The sequence below is a fragment of the Salvelinus namaycush genome, chromosome 1 (genome assembly GCF_016432855.1).
Source record: "Salvelinus namaycush isolate Seneca chromosome 1, SaNama_1.0, whole genome shotgun sequence".
Taxonomy (NCBI): Eukaryota; Metazoa; Chordata; class Actinopteri; order Salmoniformes; family Salmonidae; genus Salvelinus; species Salvelinus namaycush.
Window position 1 is genome coordinate 21805162 of NC_052307.1, and position 27673 is coordinate 21832834.

Here is a 27673-nt window from a genome sequence, read left to right on the forward strand (position 1 = left end):
AGCTAGCCAATGTCAGCCAGTTAGCTTGGGTGCTTGACTGTCGTTGTGAGATCAGAGCTTTCGGAACAACCCTACTTATTGGCTATAGCATCCAGTGTGCGCTCTGAACGCAAAACGCTCGGAACTTACGAACAGACAATCTGAAATAGAGGTCGACTGATTATGATTTTTCAACGCCAATACCGATTATTGGAGGACCAAAAAAAGCCGATACCGATTAAATTGGCCGATTTTAAAAAATGTATTTGTAATAATGACAATTACAACAATACTGAATGAACACTTATTTTAACTTAATATAATACATCAATAAAATCAATTTAGACTCAAATAAATAATGAAACATGTTCAATTTGGTTTAAATAATGCAAAAACAAAGTGTTGGAGAAGAAAGTAAAAGTGCAATATGTGCCATGTAAAAAAGCTAACGTTTAAGTTCCTTGCTCAGAACATATGAAAGCTGGTGGTTCCTTTTAACATGAGACTTCAATATTCCAAGGTAAGAGGTTTTAGGTTATAGTTAATATAGTATTTATAGGACTATTTCTCTCTATACCATTTGTATTTCATATACCTTTGACTATTGGATGTTCTTATAGGCACTTTAGTATTGCCAGTGTAACAGTATAGCTTCCGTCCCTCTCCTTGCCCATACCTGGGCTCGAACCAGGAACACATCGACAACAGCCACCCTCGAAGCATCGTTAGCCATCGCTCCACAAAATCCGCGGCCCTTGCAGAGCAAGGGTAACAACTACTCCAAGTCTCAGAGCGAGTGACGTTTGAAACGCTATTAGCGCGCACCCCACTAACTTGCTAGCCATTTCACATTGGTTACACCAGCCTAATCTCGTGAGTTGATAGGCTTGAAGTCATAAACAGCTGAATGCTTGAAGCACAGGGAAGAGCTGCTGGCAAAATGCACGAAAGTGCTGTTTGAATGAATGCTTACGAGCCTACTGCTGCCTACCACCGCTCAGTCAGACTGCTCTATCAAATATCAAATCATAGACTTAATTATAACATAATAACACACAGAAATACGAGCCTTAGGTCATTAATATGGTAAAATCCGGAAACTATCATTTCGAAAACAAAACTTTTATTATTTCAATGAAATACGGAACCGTTCGGTATTTTATATAACGGGTGGCATCCCTAAGTCTAAATATTCCTGTTACATTGCACAACCTTCAATGTTATGTCATAATTACGTAAAACTCTGGCAAATTAGTTCGCAACGAGCCAGGCTGCCCAAACTGTTGCATATACCCTGACTCTGAATGCAATGAACGCAAGAGAAGTGACACAATTTCACCTGGTTAATATTGCCTGCTAACCTGGATTTCTTTAAGCTAAATATGCAGGTTTAAAAATATATACTTCTGTGCATTGATTTTAAGAAAGGCATTGGTGTTTATGGTTAGGTAGTCGTGCAACGATTGTGCTTTTTTCACAAATGCGCTTTTGTTAAATCATCCCCCTGCGTTGCATCGATTATATGCAACGCAGGACACGCTAGATAAACTAGTAATATCATCAACCATGTGTAGTTAACTAGTGATTATGTTTGATTGATTGTTTTTATAAGATAAGTGTAATGCTAGCTAGCAACTTACCGTGGCTTCTTACTGCATTCACGTAACAGGCAGGCTCCTCGTGGAGTGCAATGAGAGGCAGGTGGTTAGAGCGTTGGACTAGTTAACCGTAAGGTTGCAAGATTGAATCCCGGAGCTGACAAGGTAAAAATCTGTCGTTATGCCCCTGAACAAGGCAGTTAACCCACCGTTCCTAGGCCGTCATTGAAAATAAGAATGTTTTCTTAACTGACTTGCCTAGTTAAATAAAAAATAAAATATATATATATATATTTAAAAAAAAAAAAAATAATGGCCAAATCGGTGTCCAAAAATACCAATTTCCGATTGTTATGAAAACTTGAAATCGGCCCTAATTAATCGGCCATTCCGATTAATCGGTCGACCTCTAATCTGAAAGCACAGTTGCAGTCACCAACGCTCTGGAAAACATACTTTAACAGCCTAACCAGCTCTGCTAGGGTGAGTAACGTTCAGCGAGCTGTTCTCTCTCTCTCTTAGATGTCCGGAAGTAGCTTGCAAGTTAGTACAGAACGCACGGATCAACCCTTAAAGAGATGGGTGGGGCTAAGGCTTAAGAGGGTGTGAACAATGCTGAATGGGTGTAGACAAAGAAGGGCTCTCCGATAGAGGTACCAAAACATTGAAAGACGGTTTTCTCAAAAGTGATTTTACTCGTTGTTCAACTTTCAAAGGAGAATTACTTTCCCATTGTTTCCTCAAATGCAGTGTATGATTTACCATTTTGTAGCTCTGAGTCTACTGTACTTATATCCAATGTAAAAAACAAATTCAAATGTTGCTACACAAGACCGAATCCAGTTGGTGAGTCACAATTGAGTTTGTACTTATACATGATGTACCACCCCACCTACCGTCAACCAATCATGTCATTGCTGAGCTGTACAGAGCCCTCCGCATTGTTACAACATTTGGGAGGCGCATAGCGATGCGGTACGGAGATGGATTTACCCCCTGCATGCCTCTGGAGGCTCCGCAATTGCGTCTCACCCTCCATATGGAGTCTCCGACCAGATTTTCGGATAAAGCCTGAATGGTTTTTAGTCTAGGCCTCAGCAGTGGGTTAGTTCACTGAGATGGGTGCAAATACATATACGGTACCAGTCAAAAGTTTGGACACGCCTACTCATTCAAAGGGTTTTCTTTATTTTTACTTTTTCTACATTGTAGAATAATAGTGAAGACATCAAAACTATGAAAAAACACATATGGAGTCATGTAGTAACCAAAAGTGTTAAACAAATCAGAATATATTGATGACAGCCTTGCACACTCTTTGCATTCTCTCAACCAGCTTCATGAGGTAGTCACCTGGAATGCATTTTAATTTACAGGTGTACCTTGTTAAAAGTACATTTCTGCAATTCCTTTCCTTCTGAATGCATTTGAGCCAATCAGTTGTGTTGTGACATGGTAGGGTTGCTACACAGAAGACAGCCCTATTTGGTAAAAGACCAAGTTCATATTATGCTTCAGAAATAGCAGTCCAAATAAATGCTTTAGAGTTCAAGTAACAGACACATCAAGACCAACTGTTCAGAGGAGGCTGCGTGTATCAGGCCTTCATGGTCGAATTGCTGGGAAAAAACGCTACTAAAGGACACCAATAAGAAGAGACTTGCTTGGCCCAAGAAACACGAGCAATGGAAATTAGAACGGTGGAAATCTGTCCATTGGTGTGATAAATCCAAATTTGAGATTTTGGTTCCAACTGCCGTGTCATTGTGAGACGCAGAGCAGGTGAACGGATGATATCCGCATGTGTGGTTCCCACCGTGAAGCATGGAGGTGGTGTGATTGTGTGGGGGTGCTTTGCTGGTGACACTGTTGGTGATTTATTTAGAATTCAAAACACACTTAACCAGCATGGCTACCACAACATTCCGCAGCAATATGCCATCCCATCTGGTTTGCGCTTAGTGGGACTATCATTTGTTTTTCAACAGGACAATGACCCAACACCCTTACAGCTGTGTAAGGGCTATTTGACCAAGGAGAGTGATGGAGTGCTACATCAGATGACCTGGCCTCCACAAACACCTGACCTCAACCCAAATGAGATGGTTTGGGATGAGTTGGACAGCAGAGTGAAGGAAAAGTAGCCAACAAGTACGCAGCATATGTGGGAACTCCTTCAAGACTGTTGGAAAAGCATTCCAGGTGAAGCTGGTTGAGAGAATGCCAAGAGTGTGCAAAGCTGTCAAGGCAAAGGGTGGCTACTTTGAAGGATCTCAAATATAAAATATATTTTGATTGGTTTAACAATTTTTTGGTTACTACATTATTCCATATGTGTTATTTCATAGTTTTGATGTCTTCACTATTATTCTACAATGTAGAAAATAGTAAAAATAAAGAAAAACCCTTGAATGAGTAGGTGTGTCCAAACCTTTGACTGGTACTGTATATATATTTGTTACTGCTCGACTAAAACAATCTTGGTCGACCAACCGCCTAACAACCAAACAATTGACCAGTCAACTAATTGGGGTCAGCCCTACTTTGAACCAAACACACATCAAAGCAGGAGTCATTTTAGTCTGTAATCCAACAGTGACCTTTGACATGCCAGCATTACCCAGCTGTTGGATTTCAAAACTCAAACAATAAATTCAAAATGAAAGTCCCTGAAGAGATTTAATCGACTTTGGCCTTTGAGATCCTTCTGTCAAGTAATCAATACTGACCTTTGACATGTCCTCAGCCCCTCCCAGAGGAAGTTGTGGGCGGTGGGCTGAAAGCCTCATGAGAGACTCCGCCCCAAGGTCCAGGCGGGGACGCTTTATCTCAACATACTCCACCTCTGATTGGTTGTTGGGCTCAGGTAAGTAGATGTGCTCATAGCGGATGTGTTGCTCCTGACCTCTGTCAGGAGAAAGCACAGGGAGAGAAGACAGGTTAACATCTATATCAATTAACTGATGGTATAGGTCATTTCCATGTAAAATGACCCATGAGGACCAACATGTGAAGTTCATAAGAGCATGTCAAATTGGGTGTCAAATGAAAGCTAAGATTCTATATTGGAGAAATTAAGGCATAAATACATTATTCAATTATTTTCCATTCTAAAAAAATTAGGAATAGACAAAGGCTTTGATTTCTTGTCAAATAGATTAAAAATGGGTCTAGCAGACAAAGTCTTAAAACTGGACCATTTTATCTCCAACTCTTCATTCAAAGACTCAATCATGGACACGCTTAGTGACAGTTATGGCAGCTTCATGTGATGTATTGTTGTCTCTAGCTTCTTGCCCTTTGTGCGGTTGTCTGTGCCCAATAATGTTTGTAGCATGTTTTGTGCTGCTGCCATGTTGTGTTGCTACAATGTTGTTGTCATGTGTTGCTGCCATGTTGTGTTGTTGTCTTAGGTCTCTCTTTACGTAGTGTTGTAGTGTCTCTCTTGTCGTAATATGTCTTTTGTCTTATATATAATTTTTTTTTTTTTTTTTATCCAGACCCCATCCCTGCAGGAGGCCTTTTGCCTTTTGGAAGGCCGTCATTGTAAATATGAATTTGTTCTTAACTGACTTGCCTAGTTAAATAAAGTTTAAATAAAAAAATATTCAAATATATATATCATCAAGACAAAGGGTGGCTGCTTTGAAGAATCTCAAATATAAAATATATTTTGATTCTTTAAACACTTTTGGTTACTACATGATTCCATATGTGTTATTTCATAGTTTTGATGGATCATTTGTTCTGCCTTCTGTACGTTTAAGAAACATTGCCTTGAACCTTAATTCCGTTAACAAAAACCAACATTCCTTTAAGATATTTTCTAATTTCTCTCCCTCATGAGGGAGGATAATGAAAGTTCACAGAACTAACAAGGAAAAGGTAGACCTATCCATTAGTTAGAGTTTTTACTGATATCAATTCTGATATGAATTATTAAGTGATTAAAACTCAAAATTATGTTACCAAATCGGTAATTGAATTGGCTATAATGGGAAATCATATTAGTCACCCACCACAGTTGGGCCACATGCTACTGTCCTCCCTTCCACTGGCATACTGTTATTTTCAGCTGATACGTTCTCAGTTGTCTTTCTGTCTTCTGGTGGTCAAAGCAGAGTGTGAAAAGTATGGACAACCCCTCCCTCTCTCTCGTTTCTCCAATTAATGTCACCTCTTCCGGCTCTTACTCACACCCTCCCTTTCCATCTACTGTAACCAGCATCCTCAACCACTGCGCACCGACTGACACTGGACGTTGAGAAGTAGTTTACATTTCTTCAATCTGCCCTGGCCTTGATTTCAACATCCACAGACATCGTTTTTTGGTCCGGACCAGCCTTGATTTCAGCATCCACAGACATCTGGACCGGCCATCATTTGGTCCAAACAGAGGTCCATGATTGGTTCAGATCTAGTCTGGTCCGGACCAAATCTGAAGCAATCATAGATATCGATGTTTCACAAGTTTGGACAGTACAATAGAGCACAGTATACCACAGAAAAGTAGAGTATAGTTCAGTACATGACAGTATAGTAAAGAAAAGTAGAGTATAGTTCAGTACAGTTCTGTACAGTAGAGTGTAGTAGTGTTCAGTGCAGTACACAGTAGAGCACACTAGAGTTGAGTACAGTAATGTACTGTGCTGAACTCTACTGTACTGAACTATACTTTACTGTGCTGTACTCTACTGAGTTATACTTTGATGTCCAAACTTGTGAAACATAGACGTCTATGATTTGTTCAGATTTGGTCTGGTCCAGACCAACAAAATGTGGTCTTGTTTGGTGGCAGAGCTCATTAAAATAATAGCCAGTGTGTAGAATAATACCCAAATATGCAAAGGAGGATATTGCATTTCTACCTATGTGTAACTATTTAGGAAACATCGCCATGAACAGAATGACATTCATATACATTATTATGCATTTCGCAATTGTGTTAATGACTGTAAATCCACTTCACTTTAATAACCAAAATAGATTTTTTCAAACTCGAGGTGTCATGTCATAGCTGACATACCATTCTTTTTAAAGACATCTTTGAATCTTAATTCGGAGCAGCTATGTAACAGAGTTTAAGGAAAACGTGGTCACAAAAACACTGAGGGATATTTTACCAAACTTCACATCTGCACAGTTCCTCTTTCAGAGGAAGGCCCTAAAAATTGTCAAAGACTCCAGCCACCCTAGTCATAGACTGTTCTCTATACTACCGCACGGTAAGCAGTACCGGAGTGCCAAGTCTTGGTCCAAAAGGCTCCTTAACAGCTTCTACCCCCAATCCATAAGACTGCTGAACAGTTTTTTCAAATGGCTAGCCAGACTATTTTTGATTTTACGCTGCTGCTACTCGCTGTTTATTATCTATGCATAGTCACTTTACCCCTACCTACATATTACCCCAATTACCTCGACTAACCTGTACCACAACGTTTAAAAAAATAAATAATTATACAATATACAATAACGAGATTGACTCAGTACCGGTACCCCCTATTAACAGACTCGTTATTGTTATTGTATAACTTTTTTTTTTTTTAAACGTTAGTTTATTTAGTAAAAAATGTCTAAACTCTTTTTTTTTCTTAAAACTGCATTGCTGGTTAAGGGCTTGTAAGTAAGTATTTCACAGTAAACAGTCTATACCGGTTGTATTCGGCGCATGTGACAAATAACATTTGATTTGAAATGTGTTTTTGTAAAAGTTTCAGTGTAAATTGTTAAAGGTAGTCCTTAGGCTTGGGAGATATACCATATACCGGGGTATTTGGAAAAAGCCACTGAATGTTTTTTCAATAACGTGAATCCCGTTGAAACTTTTTTTTTTTTATACATTTCAATATTTGTAGCTACTTAAGTAAATACCTTCAGTCAACTTGTGAAACAATTTAGGAGATAAAGAATATTGCGTTCATTTAAATCGGTCGAATTATCATGAAGCTTACAATAGTCCCCAGTCATGTGGTGTTTGTTTACAAGCACACAATGACGAGAGACCGGAGCCTTGTGAGTCACTCACGGTTGTGCAGCAGGCGCCAGGTGATCTAATTGCAGTATGGAATTCACAACAAAATGTTTGCAAGCTAGATATCTTATAACTATTAAGTTAACTGTCTAAAATGTGCTAAATGCTCTGCAGTTGTACATTTGGTTTGCCAATTTAGTAGCTAGTTAGCTATCTAGCTAAGTGATTAGCTTCTTCCAAAATCAAGCATTCGCTTGGTAACAGCAGAGAATCCCCTCCTGGATCAAGAGCCTTGCTGGCTAATATTTTTTTTATGCATACAGCAAACTGTGTAGCATTACTTGTATAGTTTAGGTCAAAAACTGTACAAAATGTTCACAATGAGATTGTTAGCATTTAGTTAGCATTCTCTATGGGATTGTACATGTACTTGTTAGCATTGCTAACCTTCGGATTACAGCGTATGAGTGGGGTTTGAAAACAGCGCCCTTTGTGCTTAGTACCGGTATTACCGAATATCCTGGTATGGCACAAGGTCGGTATGAAGGCATGACAATCTGGATACCGCCCAAGACGAGTCCTTGTATATAGAGTCATATGGTTTCTAAAAATCAGGCAAATCCAGCTCATAAAGCATAGCTTGTAGCTACCGAATGTCATTTTCAGTGACTGTGGACATTTACAAGGGAAAGTGAACGAGAGAAACTGTGCAAATGAACAATGTTGTGATGCATGCTTTTCTGAAGGAAGCGCAGCATGTGTACGGGGAGAAGAGCGGAGGAGGGGAAAAATGGTAGTAGGAAGCACAGGGGGAAGAAATTGCAGCTGAAGCGATAACTCATCCAGAGCTCTGACTCCTTGCAGAAAGCCATTAAGATATCTGAAGGCACACATTTAGTAGTGAATTGCATACAAGTGTAATTTCTTCACCTCATGTGCTCTGCACAAAAGAGACTCGCCGATAGATATACAGTGAGGGAAAAAAGTATTTGATCCCCTGCTGATTTTGTTCGTTTGCCCACTGACAAAGAAATGATCAGTCTATAATTTTAATGGTAGGTTTATTTGAACAGTGAGAGACAGAATAACAACAAAAACCTATGTCAAAAATGTTATAAATGTATTTGCATTTTAATGAGGGAAATAAGTATTTGACCCCTCTGCAAAACATGACTTAGTGGCAAAACCCTTGTTGGCAATCACAGAGGTCAGAAGTTTCTTGTAGTTGGCCACCAGGTTTGCACACATCTCAGGAGGGATTTTGTCCCATTCCTCTTTGCAGATCTTCTCCAAGTCATTAAGGTTTCGAGGCTGACGTTTGGCAACTCGAACCTTCAGCTCCCTCCACAGATTTTCTATGGGATTAAGGTCTGGAGACTAGCTACGCCACTCCAGGACCTAAATGTGCTTCTTCTTGAGCCACTCCTTTGTTGCCTTGGCCATGTGTTTTGGGTCATTGTCATGCTGGAATACCCATCCACGACCCATTTTCAATGCCCTGGCTGAGGGAAGGAGGTTCTCACCCAAGATTTGACGGTACATGGCCCCGTCCATCGTCCCTTTGATGCGGTGAAGTTGTCCTGTCCCCTTAGCAGAAAAACACCCCCAAAGCATAATGTTTCCACCTCCATGTTTGACGGTGGGGATGGTGTTCTTGGGGTCATAGGCAGCATTCTCCATTGGAGTGGTTTCCTTCCTCTATGGTAACTGAGTTAGGAAGGACTTGGGTTGCAAAGGGTCGGAAACCTTCCGGTAAATGTCAGGACATTTTCAGGAAATTTTGCATGGGAATTTATGCCCAGGAATTTGGAGATCTTTGGTTAAATTCATTTTAAAAAGTTAGCTTATAACAGTCAACCTTTTTTTGGCGAAACACATTAGGCAATTCTAGGTCTTGTGGAATATTTTGGTTAAACTGTCCCCAATTCAATGGAATTGCAACCCTCTGCATGCACAGTGCATTCTTCCATCACATGTACAGCTGATTCTCAAGATCTTGCACACTAATGAGATGCTATTGAGCCCACACTACTACACTGTCTGAGCCAAGGACTACATGCTTTCTGGTAAGTTTTCAATACTGGGTGTGGTGAATATATTTTATATGACATACATTATTTTTTGTTAACTAGTAAATAGTAGCCTACAGCAAAGTGTGTTTAAATAATTTCTAACTTGTTAACAATTACTGCTAGTTAGTTTTTGCTACCATGTGGGTTTTAGCTTGCTTGAGCCTGCTAACTGAGGAGTGTTAATGCACCTGTTTCCATACATGTTTCATTTAAAAACATTTATCTTACAAAGGAGTTGTTTTAATCTAACTTAATCTGCTTAACTATTTATCTGTACATGGAATTGTATTTGGGTTTTTTTTGCAAATGTTTTTCTAATCTTTACAGGAAAATGACACGGGCACTATCTGATGTGTGGAGACATTTCACTGCAGCTAATGTAGAAGGAAAAGCTGTGTACATATGATTTGGCACAGTATTTGCATAAGTGAAGAATGCAACAAAGATGCAGTATCACCTGGCCAAGTGCATAAAGTTCCCTCAGCGCTCACAACAAACAACCTCTGACAAAAGTCTCTCTATTTCTATTCGAGGTGAAAATGATGAATCAGACACCTTATCGATGGCAACAGCTCATGGTCCTCCTGGAATCAGAAGTTGTTTTACTCAATGGAGAAACATAGAGAAATGCTGATAAATGTCTTGCTTGAGCTTTGTATGCAACTGGTTCACCTCTGATGCTCACAGGCAGTGTATTGGAAGATATTTCTGAATGTTCTTCACCCAGCATACACCCCTCCAACCAAACATGCTTTATCTACTCATTTTCTGGATGCAGAGTTCAACAGAGTTCAAGTGAAGGTCAAGCAAATCATAGAGAAAGCAGACTCTATTGCAATCATCTCTGATGGGTGGTCGAATGTTCGTGGGCAAGGAATAATTAACTACATCATCTCCACCCCTCAACTAGTATTCTACAAGAGCACAGACACAAGGGACAACAGACACACCGGTCTCTACATTGCAGATGAACTGAAGGCAGTCATCAACGGCCTTGGACCACAGAAGGTATTTTCACTGGTGACAGACAATGCTGCGAACATGAAGGCTGCTTGGTCTAAAGTGGAGGATTCCTACCCTCACATCACACCCATTGGCTGTGCTGCTGATGCATTGAATCTGCTTCTCAAGGACATCATGGCACTGAAAACAATGGATACACTCTACAAGAGCCAAGGAAATGGTTAGGTATGTGAAGGGTCATCAAGTTATAGCAGCAATCTACCTCACCAAGCAAAGTGAGAAGAATAAGAGCACCACATTGAAGCTGCCCAGCAACACCTGTTGGGGTGGTGTCGTCATCATGTTTGACAGTCCCCTGGAGGGGAAGGAGTCTCTCCAAGAAATGGTCATATCACAGTCTGCCAATATGGACAGCCCCATCAAGAGGATCCTCCTGGATGATGTATTTTGGGAGAGAGTGGTAAGCAGCCTGAAACTCCTGAAACCTATAGCAGTGCCATTGCATGGATTGAGGGCGACAATGCCATCCTGTCTGATGTTCAGACTCTGGCTGCAGATGTAAGAGAAGAAATCCGTACTGCCCTGCCCACTTCACTGTTGCTCCAAGCAGAGGAAACTGCAGTTCTGAAATACATCAAAAAGTGTGAAGACTTCTGCCTGAAGCCCATACACACCGCAGCATACATGTTGGACCCCAAGTATGCTGGCAAGAGCATCCTGTCTGGTGCAGGGATCCACAAGGCCTGTGGTGTCATCACTACCGTGTCTCGCCACCTTGGCCTAGATGAGGGCAAGGTTCTTGGCAGTCTGGCGAAGTACACTTCCAAGCAAGGGCTTTGGGAGGGAGATGCAACATGGCAGTCGTGCCAACATATCTCATCAGCCACCTGATGGGAGGGACTTTGTGGATCTGAGGCTCTTTCCCCTGTTGCCTCTGTCATCCTCCAAATCCCACCAACATCAGCTGCCTCAGAGCGCAACTGGTCCTTGTTTGGGAACACACACACACACCAAAGCACGCAACAGGCTGACCAATACAAGGGTTGAAAAATTGGTGGCCATTCGGGCAAATTTGAGGCTTTTTGAGCCTGACAACAAGCCATCCTCAACAAGGTTGTAAAGTGACAGTGAAAATGAGGCCTCAGTCTCTGATGTTCAAGAGGTGGACGGACATTGAGGAGGTCCAGGGAGAAGACATGGAAGCCTGAGAGGAAGAAAACCAAAGCTTTAGTTTCTAAATCACTTTACAGATGTATGTTGAAAATGTTTTTGGGGAGATGCGATGGATCATTAGGGATCATTCAATATTCCCTTTCTTTTGTTGTTCAGTGAAATCATCCCATGTGAACTCATTTAATTAAAGTTCAATTTGTAACAATTGTTTTTTAAATTTCTATTGGAAGAATTTAATCATTTGCAATTAAGTCTACTTATGATAGCAATATAAATATTTTCTCTCCATATGATATGGTAAATATTTCCAATGCAAAAAACATCTACATTTAAATGGTATTAATATTAATTCCCATATATACTTGTTAATTCCCACGGAAAGTTTCCACCTCTGAATATTCCCCAAAATGTGCAATCCTAGGAAGGACTCCTGTATCTTTGTAGTGACTGGGTTATTGATACGCCATCCAAAGTGTAATTAATAACTTCACCATGCTTAAAGGGATATTCAATGTCTGCTTTTTTTTCACCCATCTACCAATAGGTGCCCTTCTTTGTGAGGAATTGGAAAACCTCCCTGGTCTTTGTGATTGTGTCTGTTTGAAATTCACTGCTCGACTGAGGGACCTTACAGAGATGAGGTAGTAATTTAAAAATCATGTTAAACACTATTATTGCACACAGAGTGAGTCCATGCAACTTACGTGACTTGTTAAGCACATCTTTACTCCTGAACATATTTAGGCTTGCCATATCATAGGAGTTGAATACTTATTGACACAAGACATGTCAGCTTTTAATTTTTCATTAATTTGTAAAATAATTGTATTTTGACATTATGGGGAATAGCATGTAGGCCAGTGACAAAAAAATATCAATTCAATCAATGTATTATTTAGGCTGTAACAACAAAATGTGGAAAAAGTCAAGGAGTGTGAATACTTTCGGGAGGCACTGGACATTTTAAGTGACAAATCTGAGTCTCAGTGCAACTTCGTTACAGTGGAATTGCCCTCTAGCAGACTAGCAGGAGGACACATTAGCAAACTGCCACCATGACAGCTCTGTGCAAATGAAAATGTAATAAATACATTTAAAAAAATTGATATTTAGAATTGTAAGTTTGTTAAATCAAACCACACAGATCAAGTTCAATGTTAGTGGGTAGACAAAAGCCCTCTATGAACAAAATGTTCCATTGTGTATTAGGACTATATGATGTATCAGAGTAATATTGAGTTATTCAGGCATTATGCTGAATGGTTTCTTTGAGGATGACAGATTTCTCCTTCGAGTGGTTGCCAATATCCATTCCTGAGAGCTCCTCCACCCCCACAGTACAGTGGTAGAAGTGCTTCGTCACTTGGGAACACAACTGTGCTACATGAAAAAGTGACAATCCATGACACTCAAAACAGATAATGTTCCTTGGGGAGATGTGGGATTTGACAACATGACTAATGATTAGCTCATCCATTTGTAAGGCCAACACGGTGAGTGGTCTAAAAAACGAGGAAACTACACGAGAACAATTAAGCCTATCCCACTCATTATTTTACTCACTCAGAGCAGCATACTGCCCTCGCATACTAGCCTACCTGATGCATTCCATGTCTGCACACAAACCCTGGGTGATTGGCTAAAAACTTGAAAGTCATAATGACCTTAAATATTACTTGTGTCTGCTGTACAGTCTGACATGATAAGCTAATGGCGTGTCTAAGCAAAGCCCATGACTCAGAGGGAGCATAGTTTTTCAGTAGACTGGAATACTGAGGCAGATCAAACTGACCCCCAAAATGTAAAGGTACATAGTTCAGTAAAAGAGCTTCAGACTCAGACAAATACACTACAATAAAACAAAGTATAAAGCCTAGTTGCTCTTCAATTTTTGAGCTTTGCATTGTCAAGTGGTCAGTACTCACTAGGCCACACACAAATGCCCAAAACCATGTGTGGCGTCTAGTCTGACCTCCCCTGCAACATCCCTGTACTGTACCACACAATCAGAAAAGACCTGGGTGGCCTGGAATGCTAACAATTACATAACCAAAGTCATGGGTAGAGGGGAGGAGGGGGGAGCTGGGCTGTAAGATGATAAGTCATGGTCTGCTTTATGTGTGGTTTTAAACTCAAACATGCTATTCATCAAACTCAGGGGATTCAAACAATAAGTATAAACTTTATAAACAAGGGTCTGGAAAAGATCTCTGTTTGCGTCAATGTTTTGTGAAATGAAAAGCTTTGAATAATCAGTTAACTACTTACATCAGTAAAGGTTAATGACAGGTAAATGTTGCTCTGTTCCATATGAGGCCATGACTTTCTAAATGCCTGCCTTCGAGGCATTTTTAGGTAGGCCTAGATGCTGAAATGTCATCTCTTTCATACTAACACATTTTTCCACCAACTTTATTTTGCCTTTTCCTTATCTGAAAGGTACTGCCGGTATCAAAGCAGAAACGTATATTTCCACCTAACGACCTAGTAATCATTTCTGTAAACTTCTGCCTACGGCTTTGTATGAAACATAGCAATGCCGAGGCAGCATTGGCACGCACTATGTTCTTAAACTCTTGATGGATGCTAGGCAGCACCATTTAACCATTCTCCTGCCAGTTCTAAACTTTGTGAGGCATGTCACTTCTCCCATCTCTTCGCATAGCCCACCACTAAGCATGAACTGTTATCTTAACCACAACTGAATGGATTCATAAATAATTACTGTGGGAATAAATATCACTGAATGACGAAAATATTGGAATAAAGTAGGCTAATGCAACTGAAGGCATGTATGAAATTGTTTCTTACTTAAACTTCCCAAGTCATCTAATCATTGTAATACGTTTTAAGCAATAGCTTACCCCCGTGTGGTCAACTAGATGATAATTTCTGCAAAGTTTTGATTGGGACGCTTTGAGATAAGCGCGGGGACATGTCTTGATAAATAAAATAAAAAGTTATATTTTTGGTTTTCAATGAATCTCCGTTTTGATATTGGTTAGACTAGAATTAGGCTGGAGAAATGGAGGAGAGCGCTGCTCATGACCATAGTGTCTAGTTGTCTGCTTTATTAGAACAGTTAGCCAGCATGTTATGTAGTTTAACAAGTGTTTTATTTTTGCTCTTCACTCACAGTTGCTTAGTAGCCTAGGACTACTCCCAACCAAAAGCCTGGGACTTTACTGACTTGTCTCAATCAATGTGATTTTGTTTCACAGAATTTCAATCTGTATAGGCTATTTGGTTAATTGGTTTGTGGCTGGGCAAATAAGTGGAGGCGGTAAAGCTCATCTATTCGTTTTCTCGTTTCTATCACTGATCAGAAACATTTAGTATGCAATAATGTCACCCAAATCAAGGGTAGGCCTTGATCGCGTACCAAAAGCACGCGGAGGCTGTAGAATACGAACCCGATACTCACATGATTTTGAAAATAGGATTGCTATTATTTTTGATCGGTATCATGATGAAGATACTCTCAATGTAAGACCCTACACCTGCTCCCTAACAAAGTGGAGGGAGGGTAGGAAAGAGATTCAACTTGGATCAAAAAAGCATGGGCTTGGGCTCGGTTTCAAAATATAACTTGATAACGTCATGTTGAAAAACATTATTTGTATTTTATTCTATTATATTCATACCCACACATATACAGTCGTGGCCAAAAGTTGAGAATGACACAAATATTCATTTTCAAAGTCTGCTGCCTCAGTTTGTATGATGGCAATTTGCATATACTCCAGAATGTTATGAAGAGTGATCAGATGAAATGCAATTAATTGCAAAGTCCCTCTTTGCCATGCAAATGAACTGAATCCCCCAAAAACATTTCCATTGCATTTCAGCCCTGCCACAAAAGGACCAGCTGACGACATGTCAGGGATTCTCTCGTTAACACAGGTGTGAGTGTTGACGAGGACAAGGCTGGAGATCACTCTGTCATGCTGATTGAGTTTGAATAACAGACTGGAAGCTTCAAAAGGAGGGTGGTGCTTGGAATCATTGTTCTTCCTCTGTCAACCACGGTTACCTGCAAGGAAACATGTGCTGTTATCATTGCTTTGCACAAAAAGGGCTTCACAAGCAAGGATATTGCTGCTAGTAAGATTGCACCTAAATCAACCATTTATCGGATCATCAAGAACTTCAAGGAGAGCGGTTCAATTGTTGTTAAGAAGGCTTCAGGGCGCCCAAGAAAGTCCAGCAAGCGCCAGGACAGTCTCCTAAAGTTGATTCAGCTGGGGGATTGGGGCACCAGCAGTACAGAGCTTGCTCAGGAATGGCAGCAAGCAGGTGTGAGTGCATCTGTGTGTGAGTGTCAAGAAGGGCAGCAAAGAAGCCACTTCTCTGCAGGAAAAACATCAGGGACAGACTGATATTCTGCAAAAGGTACAGGGATTGGCCTGCTGAGGACTGGGGTAAAGTCAATTTCTCTGATGAATCCCCTTTCCAATTGTTTGGGGCATCTGGAAAAAAGCTTGTCCGGAGAAGACAAGGTGAGCGCTACCATCAGTCCTGTGTCATGCCAACAGTAAAGCATGCTGAGACCATTCATGTGTGGGGTTGCTTCTCAGCCAAGGGAGTGGGCTCACTCACAATTTTGCCTAAGAACACAGCCATGAATGAAGAATGGTACCAACACATCCTCCGGGAGCAACTTCTCCCAACCATCCAGGAACAGTTTGGTGACGAACAATGCCTTTTCCAGCATGATGGAGCACCTTGCCATTCGGCAAAAGTGATAACCAAGTGGTTCGGGAAACAAAACATCGATATTTTGGGTCTATGGCCAGGAAACTCCCCAGACCTTAATCCCATTGAGAACTTGTGGTCAACCCTCAAGAGGCAGGTGGGCAAACAAAAACCCACAAATTCTGACAAACTCCAAGCACTGATTATGTAAGAATGGGCTGCCATCAGTCAGGATGTGGCCCAGAAGTTAATTGACAGGATGCCAGGGCGGATTGCAGAGGTATTGAAAAAGAAGGGTCAACACTGCAAATATTGACTCTCTGCATCAACTTCATGTAATTGTCAATAAAAGTCTTTGACACCTATGAAATGCTTGTAATTATACTTCAGTATTCCATGGTAACATCTGACAAAATTTTCTAAAGAAACAATATTTGCGTCATTCTCAAAGCTTTTGGCCACGACTGTACACTGAGTGTACAGAACATTAGGAACAGGCATGGCCCATGTTGACTCCAATGCTTCCCACAGTGTCAGGTTGGCTGGATGTCCTTTGGGTGGTGGACCATTCTTGATACACACAGGAAACAGTTGAGTAAAAAAATCAAAACTCAGCAGCGTTGCAGTTCTTGACACTCAAACCGGTGCGCCTTGCACCTACTACCATACCACGTTCAAAGGCAGTTAAATATTTTGTCTTGCCCATTCACCCTCTGAATGGCACACATACACAATCCAGGTCTTAATCATTCTTTAACCTGTCTCCTCCCCTTCACCTACACTGATTGAAGTGGATTTAACAAGTGACATCAATAAGGGATCATAACTTTCACCTGGATTCACCTGGTAAGTATGTCATGGGAAGAGCAGATTTATACACTCAGTATATATGCGTTGACTAATCAGGGTAGGTGTGTCTTGTCTGTTTAATGAACCAAATAATGAACTATAGATTTCATTCATTTGGACATAAAACTCAAAAGGGACTGCGGTTGAAAATTAGCCGGCTGGCTAAAACCGGCACTTTTACTGAAACTTTGATTAATGTGCACTGTCCCTGTAAAAATAAACTCAAACTCAAAATATGCCATCCTATTATTTAGAAAATACATTTTATTAGGCTTATGATATTTCTTAGGACCTGCCTAAAATAATTAAAATTAATATATTTTTGATGCTGTATAGTAAATGGATTTATTCAAATAGATTCCCACCCACATCTGCACACCACTAGTCACTGGCATGCGCACGGTAGACACAAAAGGCGTAGACAGACAAGAATGTGGTAAAAATGGGCCTGTTTGTTGTCATTTAAACATTGGCCTTAAAAAATATAAACCGTAAATCCTATGTGAAAACAGCATCAGTAACAAGACTGCTAATGTCAAAATGGAAGTGGCTTCTTGGGGGGGGGGGGGGGGCAACCATAATTGCCAGTACAGAGCCACAAAGGCCTACTGTGAGGTATATTTTAGTGCCAGGGAGCAGAGAGTGTTTGTCTTGCAGGACACCAGTGCTACTATAATCATTTAGACCCATTCTGCTATATTATCCCCAATGACTAGACAGCAGGAAGGTAGCAAGGCCATATTTATTACTTATGCATTGCTGAATCTGAATGTGAAAGGTGTAATGGGGTGGCCTGGACAGCAAAATTACAGACTTTTCTGTGTATAATTTCTTAAACAGTGTTGCAAAAAAATATATGAAAACCCAGATGGCGTGTGAAAGCCCTTCCCCCTGCTTACTCCCTTTCCTGACACACACACACACTCTGATTTCCATAGAGGCTTGGCACTTACATAATCACATCAAGATCTGTGGATTTTTTTATACTCCCCCCCCCCCCACACCCCACTTCTCTCTCTCTCTCTCTCCAATCTTATGCGTGAGTGTGAAACATAATCTGTTCCCCGGGGAGGATTTGTCAGGAGTGAAAAGGAGAGAGAGGTATGGGGGGTGGGGTAGAGGGGTGAGGGACGGCGGGGTGTAGCAGTGCGCAGCGACAAGAAACAACAACGGCTCCATTAGTCTCTCACTGGCTCAGGCCCCATTATAAGCAGAGCACAGATCATGCGTGCTGATAGCGCTGTGTTATCGTGAAAACACTACGCGTTTGTGCCTCTGCCAATCTCTCTACTACCATCCCCTCCAAGGACCAGCTCAACTCTGCAGCTGTGCAGAGAGCAGGGGAGGCTGGGAGAGAGAGAGGGGGGCAGGAGTAGGAGCTCCATGGCAGGATTAGGGAACTAAATAGAGTACAGTAATAGCAAGACAATAAGGAGAGAATGTCAAAAAGATACAAATGGCAAATGGGTTCACCCTTCCACTGAATGGCACACAAACTGAACATCATCGAGACAATTGCTTGATAGTTGGTCAAAAATGGAGAGGATAACTTATACATGATGCAATAGCCTAGACAGAGTGATGTGCCTCAGGAAAAACATACAGTGAAAGGAATGAAAGGGAAAATATTGAGCTAAAGTGTCCTTCAGAGAATATGCTAGAACACATATCTTGAGTTCAAATAAATGATATTGTTTCCGCACAGGGCAAACCAACAGATTGCCTAATGCTAGCACATCACTCATGCTTGCTCATCTATTATTTTGACAAAGGTCTCCTGTTGGTTTTGAAAAGCACCTCAATAAAAGGCTAATGCTGAGAAAAAGGTTATTAGAGCAGTCTTGGGTCACTCAACCGAGACCGCTCTTCTCTGTGTCAAGGAGGCTCTGCTCTCCACTCTGCCAAAGCGGACTCTCTCTCTCCATCTTCCTCATCTTCCTAGCTCTATCTATCCCCTGCTTTTGACACCGTGAACCATCAGAACCTCCTCTCCACTCTCTCAGGCAGGACACCTGGTAGGCTGCTCCTACCAGGTGTCAAAGATAGGATTTGTGTCTGGTGTCCCCCAGGGCTCGGTTCTAAGCCCTTTCCTCTATACACCAAGTCCCTTGGCTCCGTCATATTCTCTCCTATCACATGGTCTCTCCTATCATTGCTATGTGGATGACATTCAACTACTTTACTCCTTCCCCCTTCTGACACACAGGTGGCAACATCTCTGCGCGCCTGGCAGATATCTCAGCTTGGATGTCGGCCCTCCACCTCAAGCTCAACCTCTACAAGACTGAGCTGCTCTTCCTCCCAGGGAAGGCCTGCCCGCTCAAAGATCTCTCCATCACGGTTGACAACTCCACGGTGTCCCTCCCAGAGTGCAAAGAACCTTGGCGTGACCCTGGACAACACCTTGTTGTTCTCTGCAAACATCAAAGAAGTGACTCGCTCCTGCAGGATCATGCTCTACAACATCCGTAGGGTACGACCCTACCTCACAGAAGAAGCGGTGCAGTTCCTAATCCAGGCACTGTCAACTCCCGTCTGGATACCTGCAACTCGCTGTTGGCTGGGCTCCCCGCTTGTATCATCAAACCCCTGCAACTTATCCAGAACGCTGCAGTCCGCCAGGTGTTCAACCTTCCGAAGTTCTCCCAAGTCACCCCGCTCCTCCGAACACTCCACTGGCTTCCAGTCTAACCTTGCATCCACTACAAGACCATGGTACTTGCCTACAGATAGGGCTGTGGCGGTCATGAAATGTTGTCAGCTGGTCATGCAAAAGACTGCCGGTGCCACGGTAATTGACCTTTAATTAACAAACACGTTTAGCATCTCTTGGCCTCAACACAACGCTGTTGAGCACCTTCGGAATATTTGTATTTTTTAAAAAAAAGACTAAAACCAATTTAATGTACACCATCACAATAAATCCATTATTTATTTTAGGCAGGTCTAGAGAAACATTATGATATGAAGAAAATGTATTTCAGGTGAACAGACTGAGTTGGCCTCCTGTAGATACATGTTATCTGACTTGTTCAATTAGCTGACAAGATATGCTTATAAGTCCCGTCAGTAAGTCAGTATTTTTTTATATTCTTTTACAGTAAGAAGAATAGAAAGAAGAATAGAATAAAATAGAAAGGATATTTTTCCCATTACAGAGCGAGTGTGCATATGAAGTGGCTATGTTGAGTGTAAAAGTATTCATTTGAAACAGGTCCTACATGCTAGATTTAGACTTACATGCTGACCAGACCGGACACGTCGTGTGCGCGAGCGTCGCAAAATAAATTTAGAAATCCATGTTATTCAATTATTGCGCCAACGAGCGTCTGTGACGCCAAGGGCTCAAATAGAAGTTGTTCCTATTTCTGACGCAGATCGCGCTGAAAGTCATCTCCTCATTGGTTTATAGAAGCAGGTACCCACGTGCCATCTCCTCATTGGTTATACCCACGTGGGTGATTGAAAGACGAACTTTGTTGCCGGTTGTCGTGGTAATACAATGAAAGTTTAGATGCGATCACCATATAAGTTCAAAGGTGAAAAGGCCTGGAAGGAGGAGAGATGACTAGAAACGATTCGGTTGGCCGTTATATGTGTGGATTCATTGTCGGAGTAGAGGTCCTTGTGCATTTCAGGTAAAATAACAACTCAATGTTTATATCCCAGGACAAATTAGCTAGCAACAGCAAGCTAGCTAAATGGGACAAATTAACGTTAGCTAGCAAGTGCAAGCTAACTAGCAAAATTGCCATACATGTTTAAGGCTTTTTGACCTGTCCCCAAATTAATTTGTTTTGATATTTTAACCTGCGTGTCGTGATCGCGTTTGGTATGGGGGGGCAAAATAAATGTATGCACGATAGCGCATGCGCGCAGCTGGTTTGGGTTCCGTGTTATTTGGCAACTTTAGTTGTGAATGATACAAACCTTAGAAAGTCTTAGAAAACATATCATAACATAGCATTCTGAAAATATTCAGACCCTTTGACTTTTTCCACATTTTGTTATGTTACAGCTTATTCTAAAATTGATTTAAATTGAAACTAATTCTCCATCTACACACAATACCCTATAACAACAAAGCGAAAGCAGTTTTTTAGAAATACCTTATTTGCATAAGTATTCAGACCCTTTGCTATGAGACTCAAAATTGAGTGCCGGTGCATCCTGTTTCCATTGATCATCCTTGAGACGTTTCTACAACTTGAATGATGTACACTAGTGGTAATTCTTTACCTGGAGTTTTTCCTTATTGTAGGCTACTACTTTTTCCACTTTTAGTCTTGAAATCTTTGGTTTACTAAACTACTCTCTTAGCACATGGCCTCACCTGTGAATCCTTAAAGAGATGGGTGGGGCTAAGGCTTAAGAGGGTGTGAACGATGCTGAATGGGTGTGGATGAAGAAGAGTCATTTCCTCAAAAGTGGGGTTACAAGTTTATCAACTTTCAAAGCAGAATTACTTTCCCATTGTTCCTCAACTGTAGTGTATGATATACCATTTTCTAGCTCTGAGTCTCTACTTTTATCCAATGTAAAAAACAGAATTTCAAATGTTGCTACATAAGACCGAATCGAGGTGGTCGGTCACATATATGGGCTGCATGGTGCGACTATAGGCTATTGATGATTTGAGAAAGTAGCAAATTAAGCTTGCACTCTGTTCCTTGCCTCAGGCTGCACAGCTGTTCTCTCGTCAAGGGATCATATTTCCACCCATCAGACTGTTCTCAATTTAATCTTGTCTTTACTAATATGTCAAATTAGTTTAATTTTAGAATGGCACATTATCAAATGGGCAGGAACAGGGGAAAAAAGATGTGTCATCTGTATGCACTCGAATAGCGAATGGAGGCCAAGCGCTTTCCCGCCGGTCCATTTTGTAGGCTAATTTGATTTTATAGCAGAGCGTGTGTTTAACATGAATAGCTGAGAAAGAAATATAACAACACTTATTTCACTCCATGCATCAACGACTGTTTGAGGAGCATGCTCTCGCTGCACGACAGGTGATATTCCGCCCAAACTCTGTATGCCATGGGCCCTCCAACCATGTTCCTGCAGCTACCCAGTGCTTCATTTGGGAAACCAAGTGAAATCTGTTTGGGAACATCGATATGTTTTCCCAACAAAACAAAATTGACTAAACTGTGGGCTCCAGAAAGGAATAAAGGAGAGTGAGGAAATGGAAACGCATGATGGTGAGATATTCTGTATAGCTAAAGGTAATGTGTCACATAATTCATTATGAAAATATAAAAAAATAACCTATTACTAGGCTATTCAAATTCACTCATGTTAGGCTAACTGTAAGCCGCCCTGCCTAATCAATGAACCAACAGCATTGCCTAGGGCTATACGTTCTCTCCCAGACTCATGGATAGAAATTTTAGAGCATAAGGTAACCAGTCCATCTGGTATGCATAATACTCCACACTCAAAGGCAATTACTCAAATTTTGGAGCATAGGCTAAACCAATTATGTTTCAAAGACATCTTAAAATCAGTTTTGTTTTATGTTTTTCTGTCATGCGTAATATGCGATAGGCCATGTATTATATAACGGCATAATCATAATTTTTTTCCGGGTTGGTTTTTTCCAGGCTCATAGGGCCTATGCAGAAGCTCTAATACGCATATGCATGTTTTGAATGAATCATCACCTTAAAAAGTGCTGTGCATTTCATTGTTAGGCTTTGAAACAACATCCACAACAACCATGTTTCAATCTGCATTTGAACTTTTCTTCAAATGGATCATCACAGTGGAGGTGAGATTAAAAAGCAAGGGTTTGAGCATAGCCTGAAGGTATGGATGAAGGAATGCTGATCAAATGAAGGAATGCTGATCGTTTAAATCTTGACTGGGGACTCACACAAGCTGATGCCTCAGCACAACCTGCAGCTAATCACTCCGATGAAAACAAGAAAAGTCATCTCTAATAATAGCTTAATATGATGAAGTCCTATCATATTTGATTTATTGAACAACACATAAGGTACTAGACCTGCTAAAATCACACAGCTCACCCATGCCCCCTGAAAGAAGCACATGTTCACAGAGACTAGGCTGTTATTCCCTCATGGTTTTACTTTTCAGGATTGGCTGCTAATCAACGTCCTCTTGGGAAGAGCGAAAGAACAGTGTGGTGTTCATGTGTTGACAGAACTAGTGGAGTCCTCTACTGTACACAGAAAAGGGACAGGACAGAGAACTGCATCGGTTGAGGAAGAACACAATGCTCCCCTGGGCAGGTTCTTCAAAAATAAAGTCCCAGAGAGCCCGTAATCCTGTCTGATTGATACTGGAAGACACAGCCAACCACACACAAATTGTTAGCCACACACTGCTACACACACAATGACCATCTGGTGTCGGCCAATGTGTGCCCGTAACATTCCTGAGGGTATTGTTGCCTAACTCACTTGACCTCCGGAGACAGGACCTCCATTTCAACTACAAAGAAAGATGTGCAGGGGGATTTCTAGAGGAGAGGACAGACAGTGAACTAATTCAAATTAATATGAAGACCTCCCGGAGAGACACTGATGCACAGCACTGCTTTGACAGCCATGCGAATAGAATCCAGTTGCAGCTGACCTCATGAGAAAAGTGTTTGTTGAAGATATACTTCACACTTTAGTTCTCTCTTGTACTTTTCCCAGATAACATATGCAGGAATATCGGCTACTTCATTCAAATGATGAAGAATAATGACTCTGTGCTCAAGGCCTACCCTCTGTGTGCCATGCAAAATTCATGGAATGCATATAAAAAATTAATAACTACTCATCAAGACTCATCCTCAGAAAAAGCATGACTATATATATAGCCACAGGAAGACCCAGAGTTACCTCTGCTGCAGAGGATAAGTTCATTAGAGTTTCCAGCCTCAGAAATAACAGCACAAATAAATGCTTCACAGAGTTCAAGTAACAGACACATCTCAACATCCACTGTTCAGAGGAGACTGCGTGAAATCAGGACTTCATGGTCGAAATGCTGCAAAAAGTACACTACGAAAAGGACACCAATAAGAAGAGACTTGCTTGGGCCAAGCAAAACAAGCAATGGACATTAGACCGGTGGAAATCTGTCCTTTGCTTGGATGAGTCCAAATTTGAGATTTTTAGTTCCAACCACCGTATCTTTGTGAGACGCAGAGTCGGTGAACGGATGACCTCCGCATGTGTGGTTCCCACCGTGAAGCATGGAGGTGGTGTGATGGTGTGGGGGTGCTTTGCTGGTGACACTGTCAGTGATTTACTTAGAAATCAAGGCACACTTAACCAGCATGGCTACAACAGCATTCTGCAACGATAAGCCGTCCCATCTGGTTTGCGCTTAGTGGGACTATCATTTGTTTTTCAACAGGACAATGATCCAACACACAACACCAGGCTGTGTAAAGGCTATTTGACCAAGAAGGAGAGTGATGAGTGCTGCATCAGACGACCTAGCCTCCACAATCACCTGACCTCAACCCAATTGAGATGGTTTGGTATGAGTTGTACCACAGAGTGAAGGAAAAGCAGCCAACAAGTGCTCAACATATGTGACCGACCAGCTCAAATCGGTCTTACAGTTGAAGTCGGAAGTTTACATACACCTTAGCCAAATACATTTAAACTCAGTTTTTCTCAATTCCTGAAATTTAATCGTAGTAAAAATTCCCTGTCTTAAATCAGTTAAGATCACCACTTTACTTTAAGAATGTGAAATGTCAGAATAATATTAGAGAGAATGATTTATTTCAGCTTTTATTTATTTCATCACATTCCCAGTGGGTCAGAAGTTTACATATACTCAATTAGTATTTGGTAGCATTGCCTTTAAATTGTTTAACTTGGCTCAAACGTTTCGGGTAGCCTTCTACAAGCTTCCCACAATAAGTTGGGTGGATTTTGGTGGTGTAACTGAGTCATGTTTATAGGCCTCCTTGCTTGCATGTGCTTTTTCAGTTCTGCCCACAAATGTTCTATAGGATTGATGTCAGGGCTTTGTGATGGCCACTCCAATACCTTGAATGGGGCGGCAGGGTTAGAGCATTGGACTAGTAACTGAAAGGTTGCAAGTTCAAATCCCCGAACTGACTAGGTACAAATCTGTCGTTCTGCCCCTGAACAGGCAGTTAACCCACTGTTCCTAGGCCATCATTGAAAATAAGAATTTGTTCTTAACTTCTTATGGCTGCAGGGGCAGTATTGATTAGCTTGGATGAAAGGTGCACAGCGGTGCCCATAGTAAACTGCCTGCTCCTCAGTCCCAGTTGCTAATATATACATATTAGTATTCGTATTGGATAGAAAACACTCTGAAGTTTCTAAAACTGTTTGAATTATGTCTGTGAGTATAACAGAACTCATATGGCAGGCAAAAACCTGAGAAGTTCCACTTCCTGTTTGAATTGTTTCTGAGGTGGCCAAGCTCTCATTGAAATTACAGCGAGATATTGATGAGTTTTCACTTCCTACGGCTTCCACTAGATGTCAACAGTCAATAGAACTTTGTCTGATGACTCTAATGTGAAGGGGGGCCGAAGGAGACAAGAATTAGTCAGGTCTGCCACGAGCTGACCATGCTTTCACATGTGCGTTCACATGAGGAGGACCTCCGTTCCACCGCTCTTCTGAAGTCAATCTAATTCTCCGGTTGGAACGTTATTCAAGATGTATGTTAACAACATTCTAAAGATTGATTCAGTACATCGTTTGACATGTTTCTACTGACTGTTACGGGAACTTTTGGACATTTCGTCACGTTATAGTGGACGCGCTTTGTGACTTTGGAATCGTTTACCAAAAGCGCTAACCAAAGTAGCTAATTGGACATAAATAACGGACATTATCGAACAAATCAAGCATTTATTGTGGACCTGGGATTCCTAGGACTGCATTCTGATGAAGTTCATCAAAGGTAAGGAAACATTTATCATGTATTTTCTGGTTTCTCTTGACCCCAACATGGCGGCTAATTTGGCTATTGTTCTGAGCTCCGTCTCAGTTTATTGCATGATTTGCTTTTTCCGTAAAGTTTTTTTGAAATCTGACACAGCGGTTGCATTAACTTCTTCGGGGTAGGGGGCAGCATTTTCACTTTTGGATAAATAGCATGCCCAAATTCAACTGCCTGCTACTCATCCCCAGAATATAAGATATGCATATTAGTAGTAGATTTGGATAGAAAACACTCTGAAGTTTCTAAAACTGTTTGAATCATGTCTGTGAGTATAACAGAACTTATGTAGCAGGCAAAACCCCGAGGACAAACCATTCAGATTTTTTTGGGGGGGGGGGGGGGGGGGGTCACTGTCTTTTCAATGAGTTTTCATTGGGACACCAGATTTCTAAGGGACTTGTTTGCAGTTCCTACCGCTTCCACTGGATGTCACCAGTCTTTGGAAATTGGTTGAGGTTTTTCCTTTTTGTAATGAAGAAGTACGGCCATCTTAAATGAGAGTCATTTGAAGTAAATTGTTTGAGGCACATTACCAGAAAAGTTGCGTCAGTTTGTTTTCTTTTTGTATTGAACACAGATCATCCCGTCTTCAATTTGATCGATTATTAACGTTTAAAATACCTAACGTTGTATTACAAAAGTAGTTTGAAATGTTTTGGTAAAGTTTACATGTATCTTTTAAATTATTTTGTAGTGACGTTGCGCAAGTTGGAAGCTGTGTTTTTCTGGATGAAACGCGCCAAATAAATTGACATTTTGGATATATATCGACAGAATTAATCGAACAAAAGGACCATTTGTGATGTTTATGGGACATATTGGAGTGCCAACAAAAGAAGTTCGTCAAAGGTAAGGCATGAATTATATTTTTATTTCTGCGTTTTGTGTCGTGCCTGCAGTGTTGAAATATGCTACTCTCTTTCTTTACTGTTGTGCTATCATCAGATAATAGCGTCTTATGCTTTCGCCGAAAAGCCTTTGTGAAATCTGACATGTTGGCTGGATTCACAACGAGTGTAGCTTTAATTTGGTATCTTACATGTGTGATTTAATGAAAGTTTGATTTTTATATCATTTTATTTGAATATGGCGCTCTGTATTTTCCCTGGCTATTGCCCAGGTGGGACGATTGCGTCCCACCTACCCCAGAGAGGTTAAGGAGAGGTATATCTATAATTCCATGTGTATAACTTGTATTATCATCTACATTTATGATGAGTATTTCTGTTGAAACGATGTGGCTATGCAAAATCACTTGATGTTTTTGGAACTAGTGAATGTAACGCGCCAATGTAAACTCAGATTTTGTGTTATAAATATGAACTTTATCAAACAAAACATGCATGTATTGTGTAACATGAAGTCCTATGAGTGTCATCTGATGAAGATAATCAAAGGTTAGTGATTAATTT

At 41.0% G+C, this 27673-nt stretch overlaps 1 protein-coding gene across 1 annotated transcript in view; it reads right to left on the reverse strand.

The window, feature by feature from the left end:
* LOC120065031 (nuclear receptor corepressor 2-like) overlaps positions 1–27673 on the reverse strand; it is a 193882-nt gene that overhangs the window by 104653 nt on the left and 61556 nt on the right. The window contains exon 4 of the mRNA XM_039015724.1: positions 4307–4484. Within this exon, the coding sequence (XP_038871652.1) occupies positions 4307–4484 (178 nt within the window). The remainder of the gene's footprint in view (positions 1–4306; positions 4485–27673) is intronic.